At 41.6% G+C, this 22,171-nt stretch overlaps 2 protein-coding genes across 6 annotated transcripts in view; one reads left to right on the top strand and one right to left on the bottom strand.

Annotated features, from left to right (window-relative positions):
- Fkbp15 (FKBP prolyl isomerase family member 15) overlaps nucleotides 1–9,308 on the bottom strand; it is a 59,065-nt gene extending 49,757 nt beyond the window's left edge. For 2 of the 4 annotated variants that reach the window (XM_051187907.1, XM_051187906.1), the window contains exons 1-2: nucleotides 9,172–9,308; nucleotides 2,929–3,044 (exon numbers count right to left, since the gene is read on the bottom strand). In XM_051187907.1, the coding sequence (XP_051043864.1) occupies nucleotides 2,929–3,044; nucleotides 9,172–9,224 (169 nt within the window). In that variant the 5' untranslated portion in view covers nucleotides 9,225–9,308. Of the gene's footprint in view, nucleotides 1–2,928; nucleotides 3,045–4,864; nucleotides 5,006–8,787; nucleotides 8,817–9,171 lie in introns of those variants that run through there. The other 2 variants (XM_051187909.1, XM_051187908.1) reach the window with 2 other exon arrangements.
- Slc31a1 (solute carrier family 31 member 1) overlaps nucleotides 9,280–22,171 on the top strand; it is a 29,928-nt gene continuing 17,036 nt past the window's right edge. The window contains exon 1 of one of the 2 annotated variants that reach the window (XM_051187911.1): nucleotides 9,280–9,400. The gene's annotated coding sequence lies outside the window, so the exon portion shown is untranslated. Of the gene's footprint in view, nucleotides 9,401–9,506; nucleotides 9,642–22,171 lie in introns of those variants that run through there. The other variant, XM_051187910.1, reaches the window with a different exon arrangement.

Genomic DNA, 22,171 nt, shown 5'->3' on the forward strand with positions numbered 1-22,171 from the left:
AAAAAAAAAAAAAGGCTTTCTTTTAACCTACTACCTTTTAACCTCTTTAAAGGCAAAATCTGTATTTATTCAATCCTGTGTGCCTTCTAGGTTCTCCTTCACCTGAAAAATATTTTTTCACAGGAAAAAATAAATTTCCCTACCTTTATGGGAGAAAAAAAAAAAAAAAAAACACACAGCTAGGGAGATAGGTCAGTCACTAAATGCTAGCTAAAAAGCCTGGTGGCCTGAGTTTGATCCTGGAACCCAGATGGTGAAAGGAGAAAACAGATTCCTAAACGTTGTCCTCTGACCCCCAAATGTGGGTCATGGCATACTCATGCCTCTATACCTACACACAAGCAAGCAATCCATTTTTGAAATGAAAGAAAACAGCTATTTCATCAGATAAGCCAGAGACAGTTTGTTTTCCTTCACACCTATATGCTCAAGGGCTTTAAACCGAATCAGAAGCACACAGCTTATGAAGAAACCAGGGGAATGCACAATAACACCTCAGCTTGATGGGCTCTGGCAGCATACAATTCACTCTTGTTCCCACTTCTTAAACTTCTTAAATATAGTTTACTTAGTGATAAGAGCAGTATGAGTATCTTTTAAGAAATACATTTGGAGTCAGGTGGTAGTGGCGCACACCTTTAATCCCAGCACTCTGGAGGCAGAGGCAGGCAGATCTCTGTGAGTTTGAGGCCAGCCTGGTCTACACAAAACTACACAGAGAAACCATGTCTGGAAAAACCAAAGTGTGTGAGTGTGTGTGTGAGTGAGTGTGTGTGTGTGTAAGTGTATTTGGCTCTTGCATAATTCTCCTTGGAATTTCCTGGAATCGTTTGTGTTTAGTCCCTTTAGTCATAATTGAGTTTATGCATTGTCAGGTGTAACGACATATGCCTGTAATCCCAGCCTCTGGAAGGCAGACACAGGAGGATCTCAAGCTGGAGGCTAGCCCGTTCTACATGATGAATGCACTTGTTTGAACTCAGCATCTGCATGGGGCCCAACAGAAGAAACCAAAATAGAGTTACTTGTTTTAGAATTCCATATCATAAAACAAAAAAAAACAAAATCCACCCAAGATTTTTAAAGTGATCTTTTAAATCAAGAGAGATGAGTAATACCCAAATCCCCACATTTGCACAGGGCTGTGTCATGTCAGAAGCCTCTCTCGAATAGACCAGTTTTCATTGCCTATTTTCCTCTTTTACAAAGAAAGGAACTTGAAAATGGCTAATCTACTTTTTAGGATTCTAGCTTCTTCTACTCTTTTTTGCCTATATAAAGCCAAGGTCCTAATCTCAACTCATCAGGATGTCTCATTTTATACAATGGGATTTCAAATAAAAGAACTGCAAATAAAAGCCAATTTAAAAATGTTGTAAAGGCCAGAGAGATGGCTCAGTGGTTAAGAGCACTGACTGCTCTTCCAGAAGACCCAGGTTCAATTCCCAGCACCCACATGGCAGTTCACAACTGTCTGTAATTCTAGTTCCAGGAGACCTGATATCCATGGCAAAACACCAATGCACATAAAAACAAATTTTAAAAAAAGGTCTTGAAACTTTGCTAAAATTTTGATTTTGACATTGTGTCAGAGGTGACTCAAAGTGGGGCTCCTCAAGATAGGGCCAGCCACCAGGAAAACAAAGTAAATAACCTTCAGCTCCACTCACCAACATTCAGGAAAGATGGGCTAAAGCAAGCTGTATAAAAACTCTTGAACCACAAAATTCGAAGAGCTTCCAGGTTGTAAAAGGACGTAGGATGGTAGTACACCCAGAGAGGGAAGGAGGGACACCCGGAGATACTACACAACACTAGGATCACAGAAGCACGCCAGGAAAAGTCCAAAGGAATAGACAGGAGTGTTTGTGTCTTCCTCTTACCTGGCCATACATGAGTTATCTGCTTCAGCTACTCTCTCAGGGTCCTGCCACAGATCCTCACACTAGTCAGCATAATGCCTGGCATATAAAAGGCTCTCCACACTTCGATCCTCAAGTATTTAATTTAATGCCATCACTACCTGCTCTCCTTGGGTCTCTTATATCACCAGTCCCTCATGCTCTTCGGATTCTTGCCTCAAAATACCAAAGTGTAGAGGAAAGAATGCTGTAGAGTCGATCAATTCAGAGTTCACATTTCAACTCTGCCACTAAGGGTGACTGATCAAATTAACAAATTTGGTCATGTCACCTACTTTACAAAATTAATAGAGAATAAAATATGACGATCCACTGAAAGCACCTAAGACAACTGCAGACACTTGAGAGTATTAGCCTCTCCCTCTCCCTCTTTTCCTCAGATATCGTTAACAAACGACTCTTGTGTGATGCAGGATGAATGGACCAGGATGTAACAATGAATGCTTTGGGCGGTTTTGGAGACAAGGGGCAGAAGAATTTGTCCCCATCAGTTCCCAACAAAGGCCACCATCTAGCTGCTGGAACCCAAGACCTGAGAGCCTCAAGCCTGAGTTGACGGATGGAGGACAGACGACTTGGTGTGTGTACTGGTAACTTCATGTGTTGTTATAACAAAATAACTGATGGACAGCTTAAGAGAGACAGGGTTTGTTCTGGTTCAGTTCGAGAACATGGCGCATTGTGAGGGAGAAGCAAGTGCATGAGATGGCTGGTCATTTGTACCACAGTCAAGAAGCAGAGAGAAATGAATGCTGCTATTCTACTCACTTTCCCCTTTCCAGTGAGCTGGACCCCTGCCTGTGGGATGATGCCACCCACATTTAGAGTGGATTTCCTCATCCACTTAATTCCACATAGGAATTCTTCAGATATGCCCAGAGTTGATCCCTTAAGTGAGTCTAGATCCTATCAAGTCCACAACCAATATTAACCATCATAGCATGTCACTTCCAGTCAGCCATCCAACCAACCCATTAAGACACGACACTAATGCCCCTTAACTTACCTGTTGCTGCTATTCCCTGGCCTTTCTTAGGCTGCTTTGGGGCTGTGTACTGGAAGAATTCATTTCCATGGCCTGTAGTTGCTTGATCCAGCCCAAAAAGAGAAGCCAGCCTGGCACTGTTAATGGAAAATGAAAATAAAATTTCATCTGACATATCCCAAACTTTTTTTTTTAATTCTGTTAAACTGAGAACATAGCCCAAACTTTTAACCACTTTAAATGCCGCTGCCTGTAATCTTAAATCTCTCTGATGGTGTATACCTCAGCACTCAGTAACAGATAGCATCTGAGGCTCTCTGAAATTAAGACTGTATTTGTGATTTGAAATCAACAGCTGATCCAAGTTCCATCTGATTATACTTCCTAAAGATTTCTCAAATGCATTCCCCACTTCCCTACCTCACTGCCACTTCCACAGATCACTGCCACATCCTCCGTTTATACTGCCATCACCTCTGTATATTTTTAATTAATGCAATAATCTCAGCCACTGCCTACATCCCCACCCAGACACACTCCAGTACTGGGGATTGAACATGGCAGGCAAGCTATATCCATCACCATCACCCCTTTTATGTTATGTTATGGAGTCTTACTAGGTGACCAGGCTGGCCTTGACCTTTCAACTCTCCTGTGCAGAGGGGATTACAGGCCTGTGCCACCAGACCCAACTCTTATCTACTTCTTATACATTCTATACACTGCATCTACACAATTATTCTTGATGAGTCTTTAATATTAGTAAGATAAAGACGTGGAACTTGGGCCACTAAGATGCTCAGTAGGTAAAGGGCTTGTCGCCAATCCTGATGACATGAGTTCAATCTGCAGAAACCGTGTGGTGAAAGGAGAGAAACAATTCCTACAAGTTACCCCTGACCTCCATACTCATGCCATGACATACATGTGTGGCTGTGCCCATGTGTCTATACATAGACACATTCACATGTACACATACAAACATGTATACATTCATATGTACACAAACACACACTATAAATAAGTAAACAAATAAATGTAAAAACTACTTTTTAATCCAAACTCTACAAGATGAAGATGGCTTTAGTAAATAAACCCTACATGATATCATCTACTTATTTCCAAAGTAGCCATTTCTTATTTCCAACTGTGTGCTATAGCTACTATAAGGAACTTACGGTTTCTTTTTAAAGATTTTAAATATCATTGTTGTTGTGATTGTGTGTGTGTGTGTGTGTGTGTGTGTGTGTGTGTGTCTGTGTGTTTCCTCCTTTCTTCCGCCCTCCTTTCTTTCTTTTTTTTGAGATAGGTTCTCACTGTTTCACTATATAGCCCTGGCTGTCCTGGAAATCATGATTTTGCCTACTTTATGTGTCTGTGCTTCACATGCATGCAGTGCCCACAGTGGCCAGAAGAGGGCATTAGATTCCATGCAACTTGTGTTAAAGAGGGCTGTGAGGGGCCATGTGAGTTAGAAATTGAACCCAGTTCTTCTGGAAGAGTAACCAGTGCTCTTAACTGGTGAGCCATTTCTAAATCCCTTCAGTTTTTTATATATAAGGCCAGAGGGTTTTTTGGGGAGAGGGGGGTGGGGGGGGGACACAGATGCTGGAGATTAAACTAAAGATCCTCATGCAGGATGGGTAACGACTTTAACCACATCCCCAGGCCAAGGTGAGATCTTTTAAAACTCCAGGCTTTACACATGCTATTCTTTCTGAGCCTGGTCTCCCAGGAAGTTACCCTAATCTAAGTTAGATGTTTTCCTAGGGCTTAAGAGATGTTAAACACTATACTAAATGCTAGGTAAACACAGGTGAGCAAAACTGGATTCTTTTTCCAGACGTTTGTGGTCATGAGGAGATTAGATATCACAAATTGTGAGTGATCCAAAGGAACAACCATTATACAGTGTAGTACTCCACCAACTAAGTCCTAAATTTCTTTCTTTAATTACCAGTTTGTTATATTCTGTTACAGCAACACAAATCAACTGAGAAAGTAACTCTCCAATCCACTCTAATCCTGAACTCTTCTCCAAAGCTGCTCTTAGTTGGGTGTACAAACTCTGAAGCTTCTCAACAACTCAATTCTTCTGGCTTTTTAGAAGTATAATTCATACGTGTGCATAAACATATATCAGTATTTCACAAAATAAATACTATTTCCTTTTCTTAAAGAATCTAGAATGCTTCCTTTAAGAGTCCTGTAAATGGGGCCACAAATGTTTAAAGACAAACAGGTTTAGATGAAAATGCAAATGTAATATTTGAGTGAGAGTAATGCTGACTTAAGTAAGATATCAACAAACGCTAAAAGAACCTTTTAGCCAAGGTGACCTAAAGACTCGCTCCCCTTTCTTTCTTTTTTAAGACAGTGTTTGACTATGAGGCCCTGGCTGCCCCAGAACACCCTATGTAGATCAGGCTGTATTTGAACTCATAGAAATATACCTTCCTCTGTCTCTGAGTGCTGAGATTAAAGGCAAGCGCACTATGCCTGGCTGAGTTTCCTCAAAGGAGTAAAATTCTGGGAGAATTGAGCAATAGTGTTTAACAACAGTGAAAGTTTAACAATAGTGAAAAACAATCGAATCTTATATGTATTTTAAAATTTTAAAAACATATTTATCACTACTGTATATGTATGATGTTTGTGTGTTTGTCTGTGTAGAAGTGTATTGCCACAGTGTGCATGCAGGACTAGAGGCAACTTCGTGGAATTGGTTCTCTTCGTCTATCTTTAGGTGGTTTATGGGGACTGAACTTAGGCTGGCAAGGCTTTATCCACTGAGCCATTTTGCTGTCCGAAAGCTCAAATCTAGATAAGGCATAATTGCTTACACACAAATAATTGACAATAAAAGGAAGGTCACATGGGAATGCTGCTCAGAAGCTCATATTTGGAATATTTAAGCCCAGGATTTAAGAATTTATAGGGCAATATAGTGAGATGTAATCTCAAAAAAAGCTTTGTGGGCACTGGAGAGAAGGCTCAGATGTTAAGAGCACTTGTTGCTATTGCAGGAGACTTGGGTTCAGTTCTCAGAACTCAGGTGGTGGTTCACCACAATCTGTAAGCCCAGCTCCAGGGATCCTGACACCATGTACACATAGTCTTACACATTAACATTAAATAAATAAACCTAAAAATTTTACAAAGCTCTGTGATTATGTTTATTATTGCTGGGTTGATTTTATTCTACTGCCTAAGTGGTAGGGACTATGCCTTATTCCTCTCTGAATCAGTGGAAGTTAAATATGATATACTTAGCAGACATTAGCCTATTTGTTCATTTCAAAATCATAATAGTGGGGAAAGGAGAATGTTGAGATTTTTCTCCATTTAGTCTCAGTCCCACTGGACCAGTTTCTCTCCACCCAATCAGGTCCCCTCTGAGACTTAATGTCTATGTATAATTGTTTGGCCTTTGGCTTAGGCTTCTTACTGGCTAGCTGTCTCCTAATTATTAATCCATAACTATTAATCTGTGTATCGCCACATGGCCTTATCTTACTGGAGAATGCCCAGGTGTCCAACCTTCCCAGAAACTACATGCCATCACCCTGACTCTCTCTTCCCTCTCTCTCTTCGAATTTCCTACCTGGCTAAATCCTGCCTGTCTATTGGCCAAAACGGCTTTATTCATCAATCAATAAGAGAAACACATATTGACAGCATACATAAGGACATTCCCCATTAGGAGAAGACATGCCTTTTGATTACCACTTTTAAGTTAACTCTTAAGTTTGGGGAACTTGTCCAGGCTTGGTCAGTCTGGTTAATCCCAGCACTCAGGAGGCAGAATCAGGAGGATCTCTTGAGGTGGAGGCCAGTCTGGCATAAATTGTGATTACCAGGTCAACCAGAGACACACAATAAGATGTTTGAAAAACAAACAAAAAAACAAGCAAACAAACAAAAAAGAGGGCCAGGAATGTGAAAAGCAGACTATCAGTCACTTAAACAACCACCCTAGACATTAGTACTCCTGCTCTGGCCAGCCTTCAATATCCTAGACAGGATCAAGAAAGTCATAAAGTCAGGTCAAACTTTGGGAAGCATTTTAAAAGTAAACTGCAGTTGTAAAAGAGGAACTGAAAAGCACTGTCAGTATTCATTGTCAGATGTTCTATTTCCTTAACAAAACCAATGTGAAACAGCCAAACCAGAGACTGCTCAGGAAACTTTCTCTAGTCTTCCCCCCCCCCCCCATTTTGTCTGCATGTCCTATTCACCATGCGCATGCCTGGTGTCCAAGGAGGCCAGAAGATAGGACTGGAGTTGTGGATGGTTGTGAGCCACCATGTGGGAATCAATCCAGGCCCTCTGGAAGAGAAGCCAGTGCTCGTAACCACTGAGCTGTCTGCCCAGCTCACTTTTCCTATTCTTAATCTTAAGTCTGATTTTGATTTTATAGTTACTACTGGGGACAAAAAATGATCTGTATAGCTTTTGTTGTTGTTGTTGAGTCTTTTATCATCAAACTGTCTGTTGCTATGCCTAGGGCCCACAGTTATATACATAGTAAATCTCAAATCCTTAGTTAAGCCTGCTCAGGGAAACAGACTAGTGGAGTCAGGAAGAACTTATCTTGGGGTCAGGAATCAGGAGAAGAGCACATGACTGTCATTGTCTGCCTAGTCAGCAGCAGATTCCTTGATGTGTGAAAGCTGAGAGTCTTAAAAATTCCTTTATAGACTTTCATCAAATACTCTCACATAGTGAAGATTATTAAATTAAAATGTACCTCAAAGTTGGGTGTCATGGTACATGCCTTTAATCCCAGAACTCAGGAGGCAGATAGTTCCTTGTGAGTTCAAGGCCAGCTTGGTCTGTATAAAGAATTCTAGGCCAGCTAGGACTCAAATAAACAAACAAACCTTGAAGATATTCAAAAGGCCCCATATACAGACACACAAAAAACAGGTTTTGCCTGAAAATCCAGCCAACAGCAGCAGAGGCTGAAAATGTTTGGGGTAAAATAGGAAAGAATGGAAACATTTTGTCTAGTCAAAATGGTAAACTCAGATTCCGTTAGAGAACCTGTCTCAAAAATAAAGTGGAAGGCTACCGAGAAAGACACCTGATACTGAACCTCTGTCCTCTACAAAGATGTTCACAGCCTGCATACCACACACACACACACACACACACACACACACACACACACACACGTGCGCAAATAAATAAGACCAAAAGTGCAAATAAATAAGACCAAAAGTGCAAATAAATAAGACCAAAAGAAAGCCAGTCATTTTATAGTCATTTCCTATTGAATTCCTAATATACTGGAAGATTAATCGCTGTTGTTACTTCTTGGCATCTGATAGAAGGATGGGCATGTTGATGTGTTTGCCATTTCTTAAGTAGGTTCATCACTATACACAAAGCTTGTAAAGCAGATGTTCAAAGAAGGGCTCTGCAAAGATGTGAGCTTTGCAGTTAACAAGTCTGAAGGGAGTGAAGAGCTTCACTGAGACAGTGGAAGGGAAACTAAGCTAATTGTTAAACGAGGTGGGGGGGGGGTCTTGCCTCCCTTTAAAGACTTCTGGCCCTAGAGATTATCTATGATGATTGACAGCAGGGGGAAAAGGATGCTGCAGTCTCTCCCATTGGCTTTAAGCCTTAGGCCTTACAAAGTGTGATTTCGCAGGCACTTCCTGGACAATTTGTATGCTCCAGGAGTTCCCGTTCTGAGTGCTAGACAGAAATGAGCAGCATAAGCAGTTCTGTCAAGACTTAGATTTCAGTGGCTTCCATGTGTAAAGTCTCGTGGGAATAAGGAAGATAAAGCAGTCTATTCTGCCTGGGACTCTGAATGCAGAGAATTACGGAAAAGGTAACATCCGAGGTAGGCTTTAAAGGAAGCTAATCCACCTCCTGGTTCAAGGTGTCACCACCTGGTTCACGGGGAAAGAGAAAGTCTCTTGACTTTACAGCTCATTATTTATAGGCGCTGACTCCTTTAAAAACCCCGAGGCAGGCAGTCTCCTCAGCAATCATCTCCATTTCACTGGAGACACTGTGATTCATAAAGCAGAAGGGTGTCCAAGGGAGATGCGAGGTCCTGAGTCCAAATCGACCGATCTCACACCGGGCGAGCTGTGCTCAGACTGCCAAGCCTGAGCCGCCGGTGGAGGAGTGCTGCAAGGGTCTGGACCCGGAAGTTGAGACGAGGCCTGAGAAGGGACCGTACCCTGCACCCACCCACCCACCGCTCTCTCGACCCTGCGCTCCGGCTCCGACTTGTCCATCACTCACCCGCCGCTCGGCGAGAGGAAGTCGGTGTCATCCTCGTCTCCGGCCCCGAACATCACGTCGGCTTTAGCTCGGCTGAGGAATGCAAGTCGGATGATCCCCGGGCCTGTCACAACCGATGTCGTAAAATGCCGCGGCGGCGAGCTGCTTTCCGGCAGGAAAACTCTCTCAGGGTAGTGGGGCCCAGAGGAGACCCGGCGGTGGAGAAGGTGGAGCAAAGGCAAATGAGAAGGTGAGCTCCTAATGACGCCAGGCCTCGCCAGCCCCCCGAGGGGGTGGAGTCCCTGGGCTCTGAGGGACGATTGGTCAGGTCGCTTAGGGGGCGGGCCCAGGGCGGGAATCGCTGGCCTCAGCCCCGGTCGTGGGACACGTCGAGTCGGGCAATAGTGGAGGGGGCTTGGGAGCAGTCCAGAACGGGTGAGGGGATCCAGTTCCGAGAGGAAGGCACGGGCGGCGGAGCTCGACCTAAGAAGGTAAGGCCTCTCCCCTTCCTTTCCCAGTCCCAGCTTGTTCGCTGTCCTTTGCCCTCCCGAACCAGGACCCCCCCGCAGCTCGTCTTGGCTGGGTGGAAGGAGAAAGAGCCCGCGACTAGTAGTCTGGGGATCCGAGCCTTGCGGTGGCCTGGCCCCTGCAGAGTTATCGCTATTATGACCGTAGACTCGATGCCTCAGTTTCCCCATCCACGCAAAGGACCGTGTGTCCAGTGTCTCCGTGTAGGGCTTACCAAGGTCTTAAATCTCAGCGGTCGAGTCCGATCCGGGTCTCTTCGTAATCAACGAATTTGCAGACAAGAAAACAGAACTAACCACTTGGGTGACTAGTCCGAGGTCACGCAGAGTAAAGGGCAGATCTGGTTCTTTGTATCAGGGTTTAGGGAGCTGCTGAGTGAAGGAGAACCTTGGCCCTTAACCAGACTATGTGGCATACGGCTTGGGAAAGGACCCCGTTTCTAAAATCCAGACAGGAGAGGTCCAGAAGAGCTGGGATATTCGGGGGGTGGGGAGTTGGATGATGGAGGGGACTTTGAAGGTAAAAATCCTCAGCCTACTCTTGCTGGACTGAGTTTTGCTGCCAATGTTTTAAGTCAACATTAGTTGTCGCTGACTTCTCTGCCTCCAGATTTCACCCTTTGTGTGTATGTGTCTTCCTTCTGTATTTCTTTGGTTAACTTGATGTCATTTTTGAACGATCATGAACCAGACGTATAGTCACGCTGTGGATAAGCAGATAGTGTGTCTCAGCGTAGCGTCCATTTCCACAGATGTCACTGGAGTTCTTTCTCCCGGTTTTTCTTCTCGGTCAAGTTGGTCCTATAAGTGCCCCTTGCCGGAATGCTCTAGTCTCTTAGGATGATATTGAAGGGACGGGTAGCTCCCAGAGAACTTTGTACCTCTTGACACTTCCCCTGTGGGGCTCTTTATTATAGTTTTTGAACTACTAAGTTGTTAGTGTTCTTGCCCACAGTGTGTTCTCATTAATTTTTTTATTAGATTGAATAATAGAATTTATCCTTGTTCCCTTGTTCCTTAATTTACCCTCATTTTTTTTTTTCTCCCGTGTGACCCAAAGAGCCAGCAGGGCTCTTGTCTTTTTATAGGTAGCTTCCAGAAAGATAAAAATGCTGTACTGGCTGTGAGCTGCCTGTGTTGCTTGGTCTCTTTTGTTCATTGAAGGTGACTGTACTATTGTCTAAAACTCCAGGGGAGGGGAAAGGGGAAATAGTGTAGCTAGAAATATTATACATTGCTTATAACTTTTATAAGTAAATTATTCCTGTTTATCTGCAGATAAGGCTGTTGGTCTGCTTCCTGTGTTTATTTTACAGATTAAGATGGTTAAAGCAGTGAAGTCTGACTGTTGTGCAGCAGGACTAGAGTCTGGAGTAATAGCTCTGTTTAAATTGTGAACTTGAGTGGGTGGGTAGGTCAGGGAAGTAAATGGTTATAGTTCTAGCCCTGCCCTAGCAGGCACTAAAACATTTCATTAATGCTTTCTTTCTTTTTTAGTTTAGTTTTTTGTTTGTTTGTTTTGTTTTTTGTTTTTGTTGTTTTGGGTCATTTTGTTATTGTTTGGTGTTTTGTTCTGTTTGAGATGGGGTTTCTCTATGTAGTCCTTGATGTCCTGGATGTCATTTTGTAGACCAGGCTGGCCTTGAACTCAGAGATCTACCTGCCTCTAAGTGCTAGGTATGGGCCACTACTGCCCAGCATGGGTTTTTTGTTGTTATGTGTTGGTGGTAGTTGTTTTTTTATTTTTTGTTTTTTGAGATGGTCTATTTATGTAGCCCTGGCTGTCCTAGAACTCAGGTAGACCAGGCTGGCCTCAAACTTTCACTGCGATCCACCTGCCTCTGCCTTTCAAGTGCTGGGATTGAAGACTATGTCACTATACTGGGCTAGTAAAACAAAAACCTAAGGGAATATCTGAGCTATTTTCTTGCATTCTTGGGTGGAGATGTTTTTCTTGTGGGTGTTTTGAATGTCCTTTGGTGATCAGGACACTGTAGGCAAGCATAATATCTGATGTTGAATTTCATTTGCAACATGAGGAAGAGAAAGGTGGAAAGGGTTCTTCCTCAGTCTTTTAGGCTTAAGCAGGGCTGCTGCTTCTGAAAATCCAGTCTTCCTGGATTAGGGTATCCAGTTTGGTACTATTAGAGTTGGAATTAGGAAACCTGAATTCGTGCCCCAGCCTTTATAATGTATTCAGAGTTTGGGCCAGGTTCCCTAAACACATTGAAAAAGGGATAGATCAGATTGTAGACATACTGCTGAGAACTGGGAGGGTGAAGATAAGTAATGAATACAACCCTGAGCTCAAGTTCCAGTTCAGTATGTTTGTTCATTTTCTTAACCATATAGCTCTGAAATGTGTAGAAAATGTATTGATCATCAAGTGTGGTGGCACACCTCTTTAAACCTAACACTTGGAAAGCAGAGGTAGGTGGATCTTGAGAATTAGAGGCCCGACTGGTCCACATAATGAGTTCCAGGCCATCTAGGGCTACATAGTGAGAACTGTCTTAAAAAAAAATTATACTTACATACATACATACTTAGATTCCCTGAAGATTACCCTGGAAGCAGCAAGTTTAATAATTTTTTTTCAAATTGAATTTGTAAAAAGATGGCAACTCTTATTCAGGCAAATCCATATTAATATCCTCCAGTAGTATAGAGATATGGATTGAATGTCAATTAAAAATATGTCAATAGTATGCTATTCATTCAAGTCAATAAAAGCAGAAGAATATTATAATACAATTTGAGAAATATTGCCTCAGAGTCTCTTGTGTATAATGTTAGACTTTGTGTAAATTGGATGGAAATGAAGCCTCTAGGAAATAATCGTAGAATATCAAAGTAGGAAGAGATAATATCTTTTCGTCATAACCTCAATCATTATTATCCAGAGGGAAACTGGTTTGAAGATTTTAAGATTAATACCAATGCCCTAAACAGTGTTTTTAGTATGCCTTACCTCAGCCAGTCTGTATAACCCCACGTTCTAGGGATTAACCTATTCATTTTTAGACTATGAAACTACTGAAATTGTAGGGTTACATAGAGGGCTTTAAAGATGAGGAGGGTTCCAAAAGAACTCAGGAAGGTAAGTTTTTTTCTGGATTGAAGGAACAGCTTTGGCAAACACAGGCAGATGTATGTTTCCATGGCACAGAGGGATTAAAGCCAGGGTTTTATACAAGCTGGGCAAGCATTCTACCACTAAGCTATGTATCACCAGCCTAAAGGGAGTTTTGCAAAATTTTCCAAGACAAGAGTTCACCTTTTACCTGCTGTGCTTAGGACTATGGCTTGTATAACTAAAGTATGTTAAAGTAGGAAATCATACACATTTTACACAGTTTATTACAGCTTAAAACACAAATATCCTCCATATTATTGTTATAAACTAAAGCCTCAACTTTTTCTTAGAGTATGATTCTCAGAGATCAACAGACTACAGGCAAATCTTATCTCAGCTGCCTGTTCTACAGTTTTATTGGAATACGGCCATGCTCATTTATTTACATATTATCTATGGCTACTTTCATCCTACAAGTATTGAGTATCTGCAGCAGTAGCGTCATGGTCCACAGTGCCTAAATGTTTAGTAATTGGTCCTTTTATAGAATGCTTATCAACCCTGACCTGAATCATGTATGGTTGCTTTCTTCAATATACAAAAACTACTTAAAAGTCACTCACAAAGCAGCCTGACTACAAACTTTTTCTAGATGTTTATGACATTTTCTGCCAGCATTTAGAGTTGATTTCTGCATCCAACAGCAGCTTGTGGGCATCTGTGTGACTTCCTCTTACCTATTCTAGCCAAACCATTCAACTTGATTTTCATAGATACAACTACTAAAATGGCTACGTAGAACAAAAGTCATATACGTAAGTTTGGGGGTCAAATATCTTTTCTACTTATTGTAGAAACCTGGCCCCGCCTCTCACCCACCTGTGAGTGGCAGGTGTATGTATCCTGGTCCTATAAGGGGAAAACTCCACCCACTCTTTAATCTCCACTTTTCTGCCATCTCCCTGAGGAAGCAGACAGATCCCTGTTTGTTCTGTTTCTCCCCTCCCCCTTTTCTCTCTCTTCTTCTTTCTCTCTCCCCCTTCTTCCCCTCCCCGATTTCCCTTTCTAATAAAACTTTTAACTTAAACTCTTTCTACCTGGCGTGTTTGTCCCCTGCCGAGGTCAGCCTCATGAAATATTATAACATTGGCCTTGGGCAAGTTGCTAGTTTTTCCTTTTTTTTCTTTGTAAAATTGGGGTAACAATGGTACCCATTTTCTGGAGGTCAAATGAGTTAATTCACATAAAGCATAAAGTGCAGTTAGTAAGCACTGAATTAGTGTTAGTATATCTGACCTAGCAGAGATGATACCTGTGTCCCACAGTTTGGCTTCTGGACTATTGAAGCGATGGTCCCTAGATCTCATGCTACAAGGAAAAAAGTCTAAAGCCTGGGCCACTCAGAGAAGAACCCTTTCTCTTGGAAAGAGATTTAAACTTGTTTGACTGCCTTAGAGAAGACTCAGTGATGGTTGGAACCACACCTTGACTGAGACTGTTAGATACACCATCTCCTGAAACTGCACCTTCACTTCAGCACCCTGAAGGTAAACTGTGGAGGAAGGGCCACTGCATTTTTTTTCCCTCTTCCCAATATGGCCACATTGGATAAATCTCTTCTTTGTCAGTTAAATTGTTTGGGAGTTCTTTAGGATTCTTTCCTGAAACTTCAACATAATAATATACATAGAAAATTGAAAATAATGTGTAAAAGAAGCCCAAAGCCATATTTATTAGAGTCCAACATGATGTTTATTAATAGAGACCAACATAAGTTTCCAGTTAGATCAGCATGAAATGATTTATACTCTAAATGACATGGTTAGTATTCTTGGTTGGTTTATTTGATTTTTAGATGGGATCTCACTGTGTATCCGCAGCTATTCTGGAACTGTACAGACCAGGCAGGCCTCCAAGTCATAGAGATCCACCTGCCTCTGTCTCTGCCAAGCTGGGATTATCTGCATGTACCACCATGGCATGACATGGTCAACATTTTAAAAGTCCAGTTCAGGAGTCTAAAAAGGAAAAGGTTAACACCTAGAACAGGCAGTTATACAGATTGGCTGAGTTAAAGCATGGTAAATACTACTAAGGGCACTGGTATTAACCTTAAAAACTTGAATCCAGTTTCACTTTGGATTATAATCTAAATTGCAAGTTGAAAACAAAGGTTCCAGGCTGTGGATAAAATGAAATGACATTGGTGGCACCTGTCTTTAGTCCCAGCGCTTAGGAGGCAGAGGCAGGCAGATCTCTCTGAGTTCGAGACCAGCCTGGTCTACAGAGCTAGTTCCAGGACAGGTTCCAAAACAATACAGAGAAACCCTGTCTCAAACAAACAAATGAAATAACTGTTGTGAAGGTAATAATTAAATACTAGAAGTCTCTGTTACTTACACTCCTTAGCTGGAATGGTGGCCTCTAATCCCAGCACTGGGAGGTGGAGGTGAGAGGGATAGTTCAAGATCAGAGGGGGCAAATAGATAACAAGCTTTAGGTAGGTGTGTGTGTTTGTGTGTGTGTGTGTGTGTGTGTGTGTGTGTGTGTGTTTGTATGTATGTGTAAAATGTTTCTTCTCTTTAGGTTATTCCTCCCTTATTGTTTCTAACTTGGCTCTATTATTGAGTCTTTGTCCCAGTGCCACAAGAGAGAAAAGACACAATTATCACAGAAAAATGAAATGTTTATAATGACAAGAGTTCAACTGATGTCAGATAAATCACTCAGAAAATACTGCCTTTTAAAGTTTGCCAGGCAAGCATGACTGGGGGCAGGGAGTAGAGGCGGTAGGAAGTTGCTCATGCCTGTACTCCCACATTCAGCTCTTAGCACAACAAAGCCATTTTTAAAACAGGTCTCCTGTCCATTGTAGCTAGGTATGTAACAAGTTATCAAAAGTCTTATACTTAATACATTACAATGTGCTGTTTATCACACACACACACACACACATCTTACAGTAGGTAGAGGGAAGAAAATGCTTTTGAAGTTCCATGGCTTTGAGTTGTATCATTTTATGATTTAGGTAACATCCCCAAGCAGAGGAGGGGCCCATCCTTAGGAATGCAAACCCTGTGGAGAAGGAAGGGGATGAGAAGGGTCCACCCTACCTCTTTTCCTTTACACAATGACCCTAGGGGTTTGTATACAACCTGCTTTTGTAGGCTGAGGACATTATGCAATACTCAAAAGTAAATTCAGAAAAATAGTTTGTCAGTCCTTCCCTAAATAGACAGTACATATGTTAAGGAACTACAATGAGTATCAATATAATTTTCAAGCAGTTCAGAGTAGGGAGTGTAGTTATTTGGTTTATAAAATGAGAGGTGAATGCTATTAACTATGGACCCATAGTCTATTCCATTGTCACTTAGCTTTTTCTTTTCTTTTATAAAACAGTCTCACCATGTAGACCAGGCTGGCCTGGAGCTCAGAGAAGAGTCCACTTCTACATCCCAAGTAGGATTAAAGTTGTGTGTTACTACTATGCCCAGCCTTTGTTAGCTTTTTATCAGCTCCCATACAATCTTTATCTGTAACTCATACATCTCAAATTGCACTGTGGTTAATTACATGTTTCTTCCACCATCTTTGGCTTCATCACAGTACCTTCATTCAGTGCATGAGCAAGAAGGATTGAGTGGGGTCTGGAGAGGTGGCTCAGTGGTTAAAAGTACTGGTGTCTCTTACAGAGAATCCAAGTTCAATTTCCAGCATCCACATGGAGGCTCACAGCCATCTGTAACTCCAGTTCCAGGGATCTGATGCCTTCTCTGACTTACATGGGCATCAGGTAGGCACATGGTACCTACACATACATAATACATTCTTACCCATAAAATAAAAGCTAGAAGTTCTGTGGCTGGAGAGATGACTCCATGATTAAGAGCACTGGCTGCTCTTGGGGAGACCTGGGTTTCCTTCCCTGTATCACACAGGAACTCACAACTGTCTATAACTCTAGTTCTAGGGCAGTGGCTCTCACCTTTCCTAATGCTGGGACCCTTTAATACAGTTCCTCATGTTGTGGTGACCCCCAACCATAAAATTATTTTAATTGCTACTTCATAACTGTAATTTTGCTACTGTTATGTATCATAATGTAAATATCTGATATGTAGGATATTTGGTAAGCAACCTCTGTAAACTCCCCTCCCAGGAGTCTTGAGAACCACTGTTCCAGGGAATCTGATGCCCTATTCTGACCTCTGCACACTATATGCACATGGTTCGTTTACATACACACAGGCAAAACACTCACATATATAAAATACACATAAGTCTTTTTAGAAATAGTGAATGAATGAACAAGTTCCTCAGGTTCACACAACTAACAAGTGCCTGGGGTCAAGTCTAGATTACCAGTCTTCCTGGTCCTAGCTCAGTACTTGTTGCACTAGACCATGAAGCCTCTATCTGGGTTTCAGACAACTTAGTTTTTTGAGGGTTTGTTTGTTCATTAGTTTTGAGATAGCCCCTTACTGTATAGACCAGGCTGATCTTGAACTCACAGAGATCCACCTGCCTTTGCCTCCCAAGTGTTAGGATTAATGGTCTGAACCATCACACCCAGGAGCAATTTTCTTATTTTCAGTTGTACTCTCTTTCTATACTTTGTTAAAGTAATCTTTTGTAAATTAGTGGTTTAATGGGACATAAGTTCCTATTACATGATTTGTTTAATTGCTGTTTCTATTGAATAAAAAGAACAACTCAACTGTTTTGTAATTTCTGTTTCATATCATACACTGGGCACATCAACTTTATAGCCTGGACAATTGAAATACTCTGTAAATAAAGAGAAATTTAAACAATAGAAGACCTTGGATTGTAGCAAATGCAGTCTGTCTTTGACTACAGCAAGCAAATTGCCACCGAAATGTTTTCCCTGTGTGTGTCTGAGTAGCTAGGATTCTTTAAATCAAATGAATATATATATATATATATATATATATATATATATATATGGGAAGATCAAGAAGTCAGGGTTGATGAACTGTTTGTTTATTTTTGTATACAGGTGTGTGTATCTTTATTCACAGAGTCAATTCTTCCCACCTTTCCTAAGGTTCTGGGAATTGAACTCATGTCGCCAGCAAGTGCCTTTACCCATTGAGCCACCTCACTGATGATTTTATTTATTTGTTTGTTTGTTTGTTTGTTTGTTTCAGAGAGGGTTTCTCAGTAGCTATGAAGCTAATCCGGAACTCACTCTGTAGACCAGGCTGGCCTTGAACTCATAGAGATTTGCCTGCCTCTGCCTCCCTAGTGCTGGGATTAAAGGCGTGTGCCACCACCTCCCAGCTCACTGGTGATTTTCTCAATGTTGCTTAGGTAATGTGACAAACTTCACAATCTGTGAAGAATAATGCAGTACTTGGCTCCACTCTGAATACTGTACATAAGGCATTCTGAAATCTTTACATAAATTATATTTGAAATAGTTCTGTACCCAGACTACAATGGAGCAGTAAGAGAAGAAAGAAAAAGTGCATCTCATGCTTTCTTGATTCTAGGATGTGGCTTAGCCAGCAATGAAGAGTAGCAGAGAAGTGGAGTACAGTGTCCAGAAAATCCACTCCTCAGTGGACTTGGGCCTTTCTGCCATTGCATAACTAAAGGACCTTTTCAGTTTGTTTGTCATATCAAATTTGAGTTGTGCTGTGGGGAACAAGCAAATAAAAGCTTTCTAAAGGCCTTTGTGAAGAATGTACCTTTACACTTGATCTTCTTTGTATGGAAAGGTGAGAGTATACTAAAGAAAAGAGCTTCTGTACTGTTTCCTGCCAAACTAGGATATGTGGGGCTCAGAAACCCCTCCTCCTTACACTTCCCAGCAAACCATCTAGAGAAATGGGAGGGCTAAGTCTTACAGAATCCCTTTACAAAAGCAAATGTAAAGGTGGCCAGGAAGTTAATGTCATTCTCCAATAACATGTGCATTGGTTTCCCCACTGTAAAAAATAAAGGGACTGGACCTGATCATTTAATTTTTAAAATTGTAAGCTATGTGTATATACTTTTGCTCGTTTAGTTTTTTTATAAATTATATCATACAGTGTACTCTGCTCCCCACACCAACTTCATAATATATCTGTCAGATTATCCTGTAAAAGTGGAAAGATATTTCTCATTCTTAAATGGCTAGAAAGTGTCCTGTGTTCTGGAAATATGATAACAAATTTAATCAGTGAATACGTGGGTTGTATTTTCAGTGTTTTGATGTTACAGATAGTCCTGTAGTGCATAGCTTTGCTCATATAACAGTTCATATATTTGATCTTAGGCTAAATACTTTGAAGCTGTTTCAAGGTGGTAGGGGATATATATGCATCAGACTGATAACTGAAGACTGGCCTATGATTTGTAGGGTGGTAATTGTCAATGCAAAAGGAAAAATAGTTTTGAAGCATCTTAACTTCTGTTATTTAGAGACAAAATCTTCAGTGGAGACCTTGTATAGGTAACTGTCATGTGTGAGGGGATCTAATGAGTGGCCTGAGGAATTCTCCAAAACTTTTAGGAACATTAAGTATATTTTAATATAGGCTCAAGTTTGAAGATTAAGAGAAAGAAGCACTCAGAAGACAGACAGATGTACGTAAGCTTCCCAAAAGAAGGGAGAGGAAGTAGGATGGATCCAAGTACTGGCATGGGCTTCTACAAGAGAGTATGTAACTAATTGTCTAGATTAGCCATATCTCATTTTGGTGACATCTTTAAGTAGTTGCTAAGGACCATTTCTCTTTAACTCATTTGGTAAGTGTGGTGGCTCTAGAGATGCCTAGGATAGAATTATGAGCTGATAAGGTAAAACTAGGAACCACTAGTATTGCACAAGGGGGTTGTTTAGCTAGCACATGTCCTTTTCCTGTAAATGGGGTTTCTGCTGGGAATTTCACACTTCACTGAGGTTACCTGTATCACACAATCTTAGACATTTCCTAATGCTTTTCAGTGTGCCATTACTTAAGAGCTGATTTACAAGGTGAATATATTTTAAACTTAGAAAAGGGGACCATTTCCCAGTCATACTTGCTTTACTTACACATAGGAGTCAAGAGAGTCCCTTTTTATAGCAATCCACAGAGGGGTTGAGATTAAAAAGAGTATTGTGTCTTACCCTCCTCTCAGATGTTATAATAATTATGGGGCATGCATAGTAACTTTCTGAAGTGTGGGGCACCTTCACAGATGTGTCTTTTTGAGGTCAGAGACTATAAAGCAGGACAAAATTGCCAGCTGCTAACTTTTTTTTTTTTTTTTTTTTTTTTTTTGAGTCAGTGTCCCTTGTGGCCAGCTACTGTGTAACTGAAGAACTTTGAACTTTTGACCCCCCTGCTTCTATCTCTGAAGTCTCAGAAGCATGTATGTCATCACATCCAGTTTTTTCCTTCATATTTAAGCATAAACTATAACTTTCTCTTCCTTCTTTCCTCCCACCCTCATTCTGCTTTTAGCTGCCCAGGGCACTTCTGGAATTTGCTGTGTGTTCTTACAGCTTTAAGCCAGAGCCCCTATCCTTTTGTGTGGATTTCTTGCAGCCCCTGGGGCAGTTAATCTAGCCTCTGCTACCCTTGCAGGCTCCTGCCATCCTTTTTCTCTGCACAACTTAGTCACACTTTTCAATGCCTCATCGTTTCGTATATTTGAGAAGTGACCAAAGTTTTCTCTGCCTACTAAGCCATCTCACTGGCCCTTCCAAGGAGTATCTTAATCTTAATGTATTATACTTATGTTGCAGACCACAGGACACAGACTGAATGGGGGGGTGTGTAATATTTTATTTCTTTTTCATTTTTTAAAAATTTCATATGTATGAATGTTTTGCCTGCTTGAATGTTAATGTATCATGTGGGTACCTGGTACCCATGGAGGCTCAAAGAGGATGTGGAATTCCCCTGGGACTAGAGTTATAGATGGCTGTGAGCTACCATGTGGGTGCTAGAAAGAGTAGCTCTTAACTATTAAACCATCTCTTAATCTCTGTTTCTTTTTTCTTTTCTTTCTTTTTTTTTATTTATTTTTTTATTTAATTTTATATAACAAAGTCCAATTAAATGAAAACAAACATTTATACACAATATTTGGGAATTTGGGCGTCGTTCTTTCCAAACTACTTCCTGCTGGTAAGGGGCGCTGTCTTGGGGGATTCGAAGAAGATTCAGATATCCTAGCTGTAGTCTGTAGGGCTGTTTTGTCCAGCTGTTTGGAATGTAGGATCAGCTTGTACTCTGTTTCAGGCGGTCTGGTGTGATCAAACCACATTAGTCTGGAAGGAATCCACATCTTTTCATTTTCTGTGGAAACAAAAATAGAAATACTTTTCCCCAGTAACTTGTTCTTCAACTTAAATTTTGGAGTCAAAGCATTTTTTTTTTTTAATTTATTATTTTACATGTCGATCCCAGTTCCCTCTCCCTCCCTCCCTCCCCTCCAGCCCCTCCCTCCCTCCTTCCCTCCCTTTTGCCCTCTCTGCCCTCTCCCATGCACTCTAAACACCCTCCCCTCCCAACCCCCCACCACAATACCATATGTAGGGGAATGCCATCCAGTTGGGGTCATGTAGATCTGACAGGTCCTGTGAAGTAGGGACTAGGGCTTCTCTCCTATCTCTAGAATAAGGCAGTTATCCCTCCATGGGGGATATGTTTGCAAAGTCCTTTTGTGCACCAGGGATACATCCTGGCTCCCCTGTCTGAGGTCTCTTAGACTGCTCAGACCTTCTGGCTGAGACCCATATTCAGGGGGGTCCGAGTCAGTCCCCTGTTGGCTTCCCAGCTATCAGTCTAGTGGCCCTTAGCTCCTCCTTGTTCAGGTAAGCTGTCTCTATGTACTTCTACCGCATGGTCTTGTCCTCTCCATCTGCTTCTGGGTTCTAGTTCGACTCAGTGTTTATGTATGGGTGTTTGCTCCTGTTTTCAACAGGCATTAGTTGAGGACTCCATGGAGAAGTTAGTTGTTGATCTCACTCTCCGGGAAGGGCATTTATGATAGCCTTTCCACGGAAGCTGAGATTGTTAGTTGGGAGCAGTCTTGTAGTTCCCTCGACCTTTCTTTGTGTTCAACTTTATCTTCAAACCAATATTGGCTCCCTCTTTTATGTTCTCTCTCTGTGTCTCTGTCTCTGTCTCTGTCTGTCTCTCTCTCTCTCTCTCTCTCTCTTTCCTATTTTCCATTCCTAACCAGGCTCAATCCTCCTGGTCGCACATGCCTTCCTCTCCTCCCTCTCATTTTCTCCTACTTCTCTCTCCATTAGCTGTCCTCCTCCACTTTACCTGAGGTCTGGGGGACTTGTCCCTTCCCAGTTCTGTGAGGGACTTTATATGAATCTCTTAGAATACAACTTGTATCCTAGTTCCTCTGGTGATGTGAATTATAGGCTGGTGATCATTTGATCTAGTTCTAAAATCCA

The sequence above is a fragment of the Phodopus roborovskii genome, unplaced genomic scaffold (assembly GCF_943737965.1).
Source record: "Phodopus roborovskii unplaced genomic scaffold, PHOROB, whole genome shotgun sequence".
Lineage (NCBI taxonomy): Eukaryota > Metazoa > Chordata > Mammalia > Rodentia > Cricetidae > Phodopus > Phodopus roborovskii.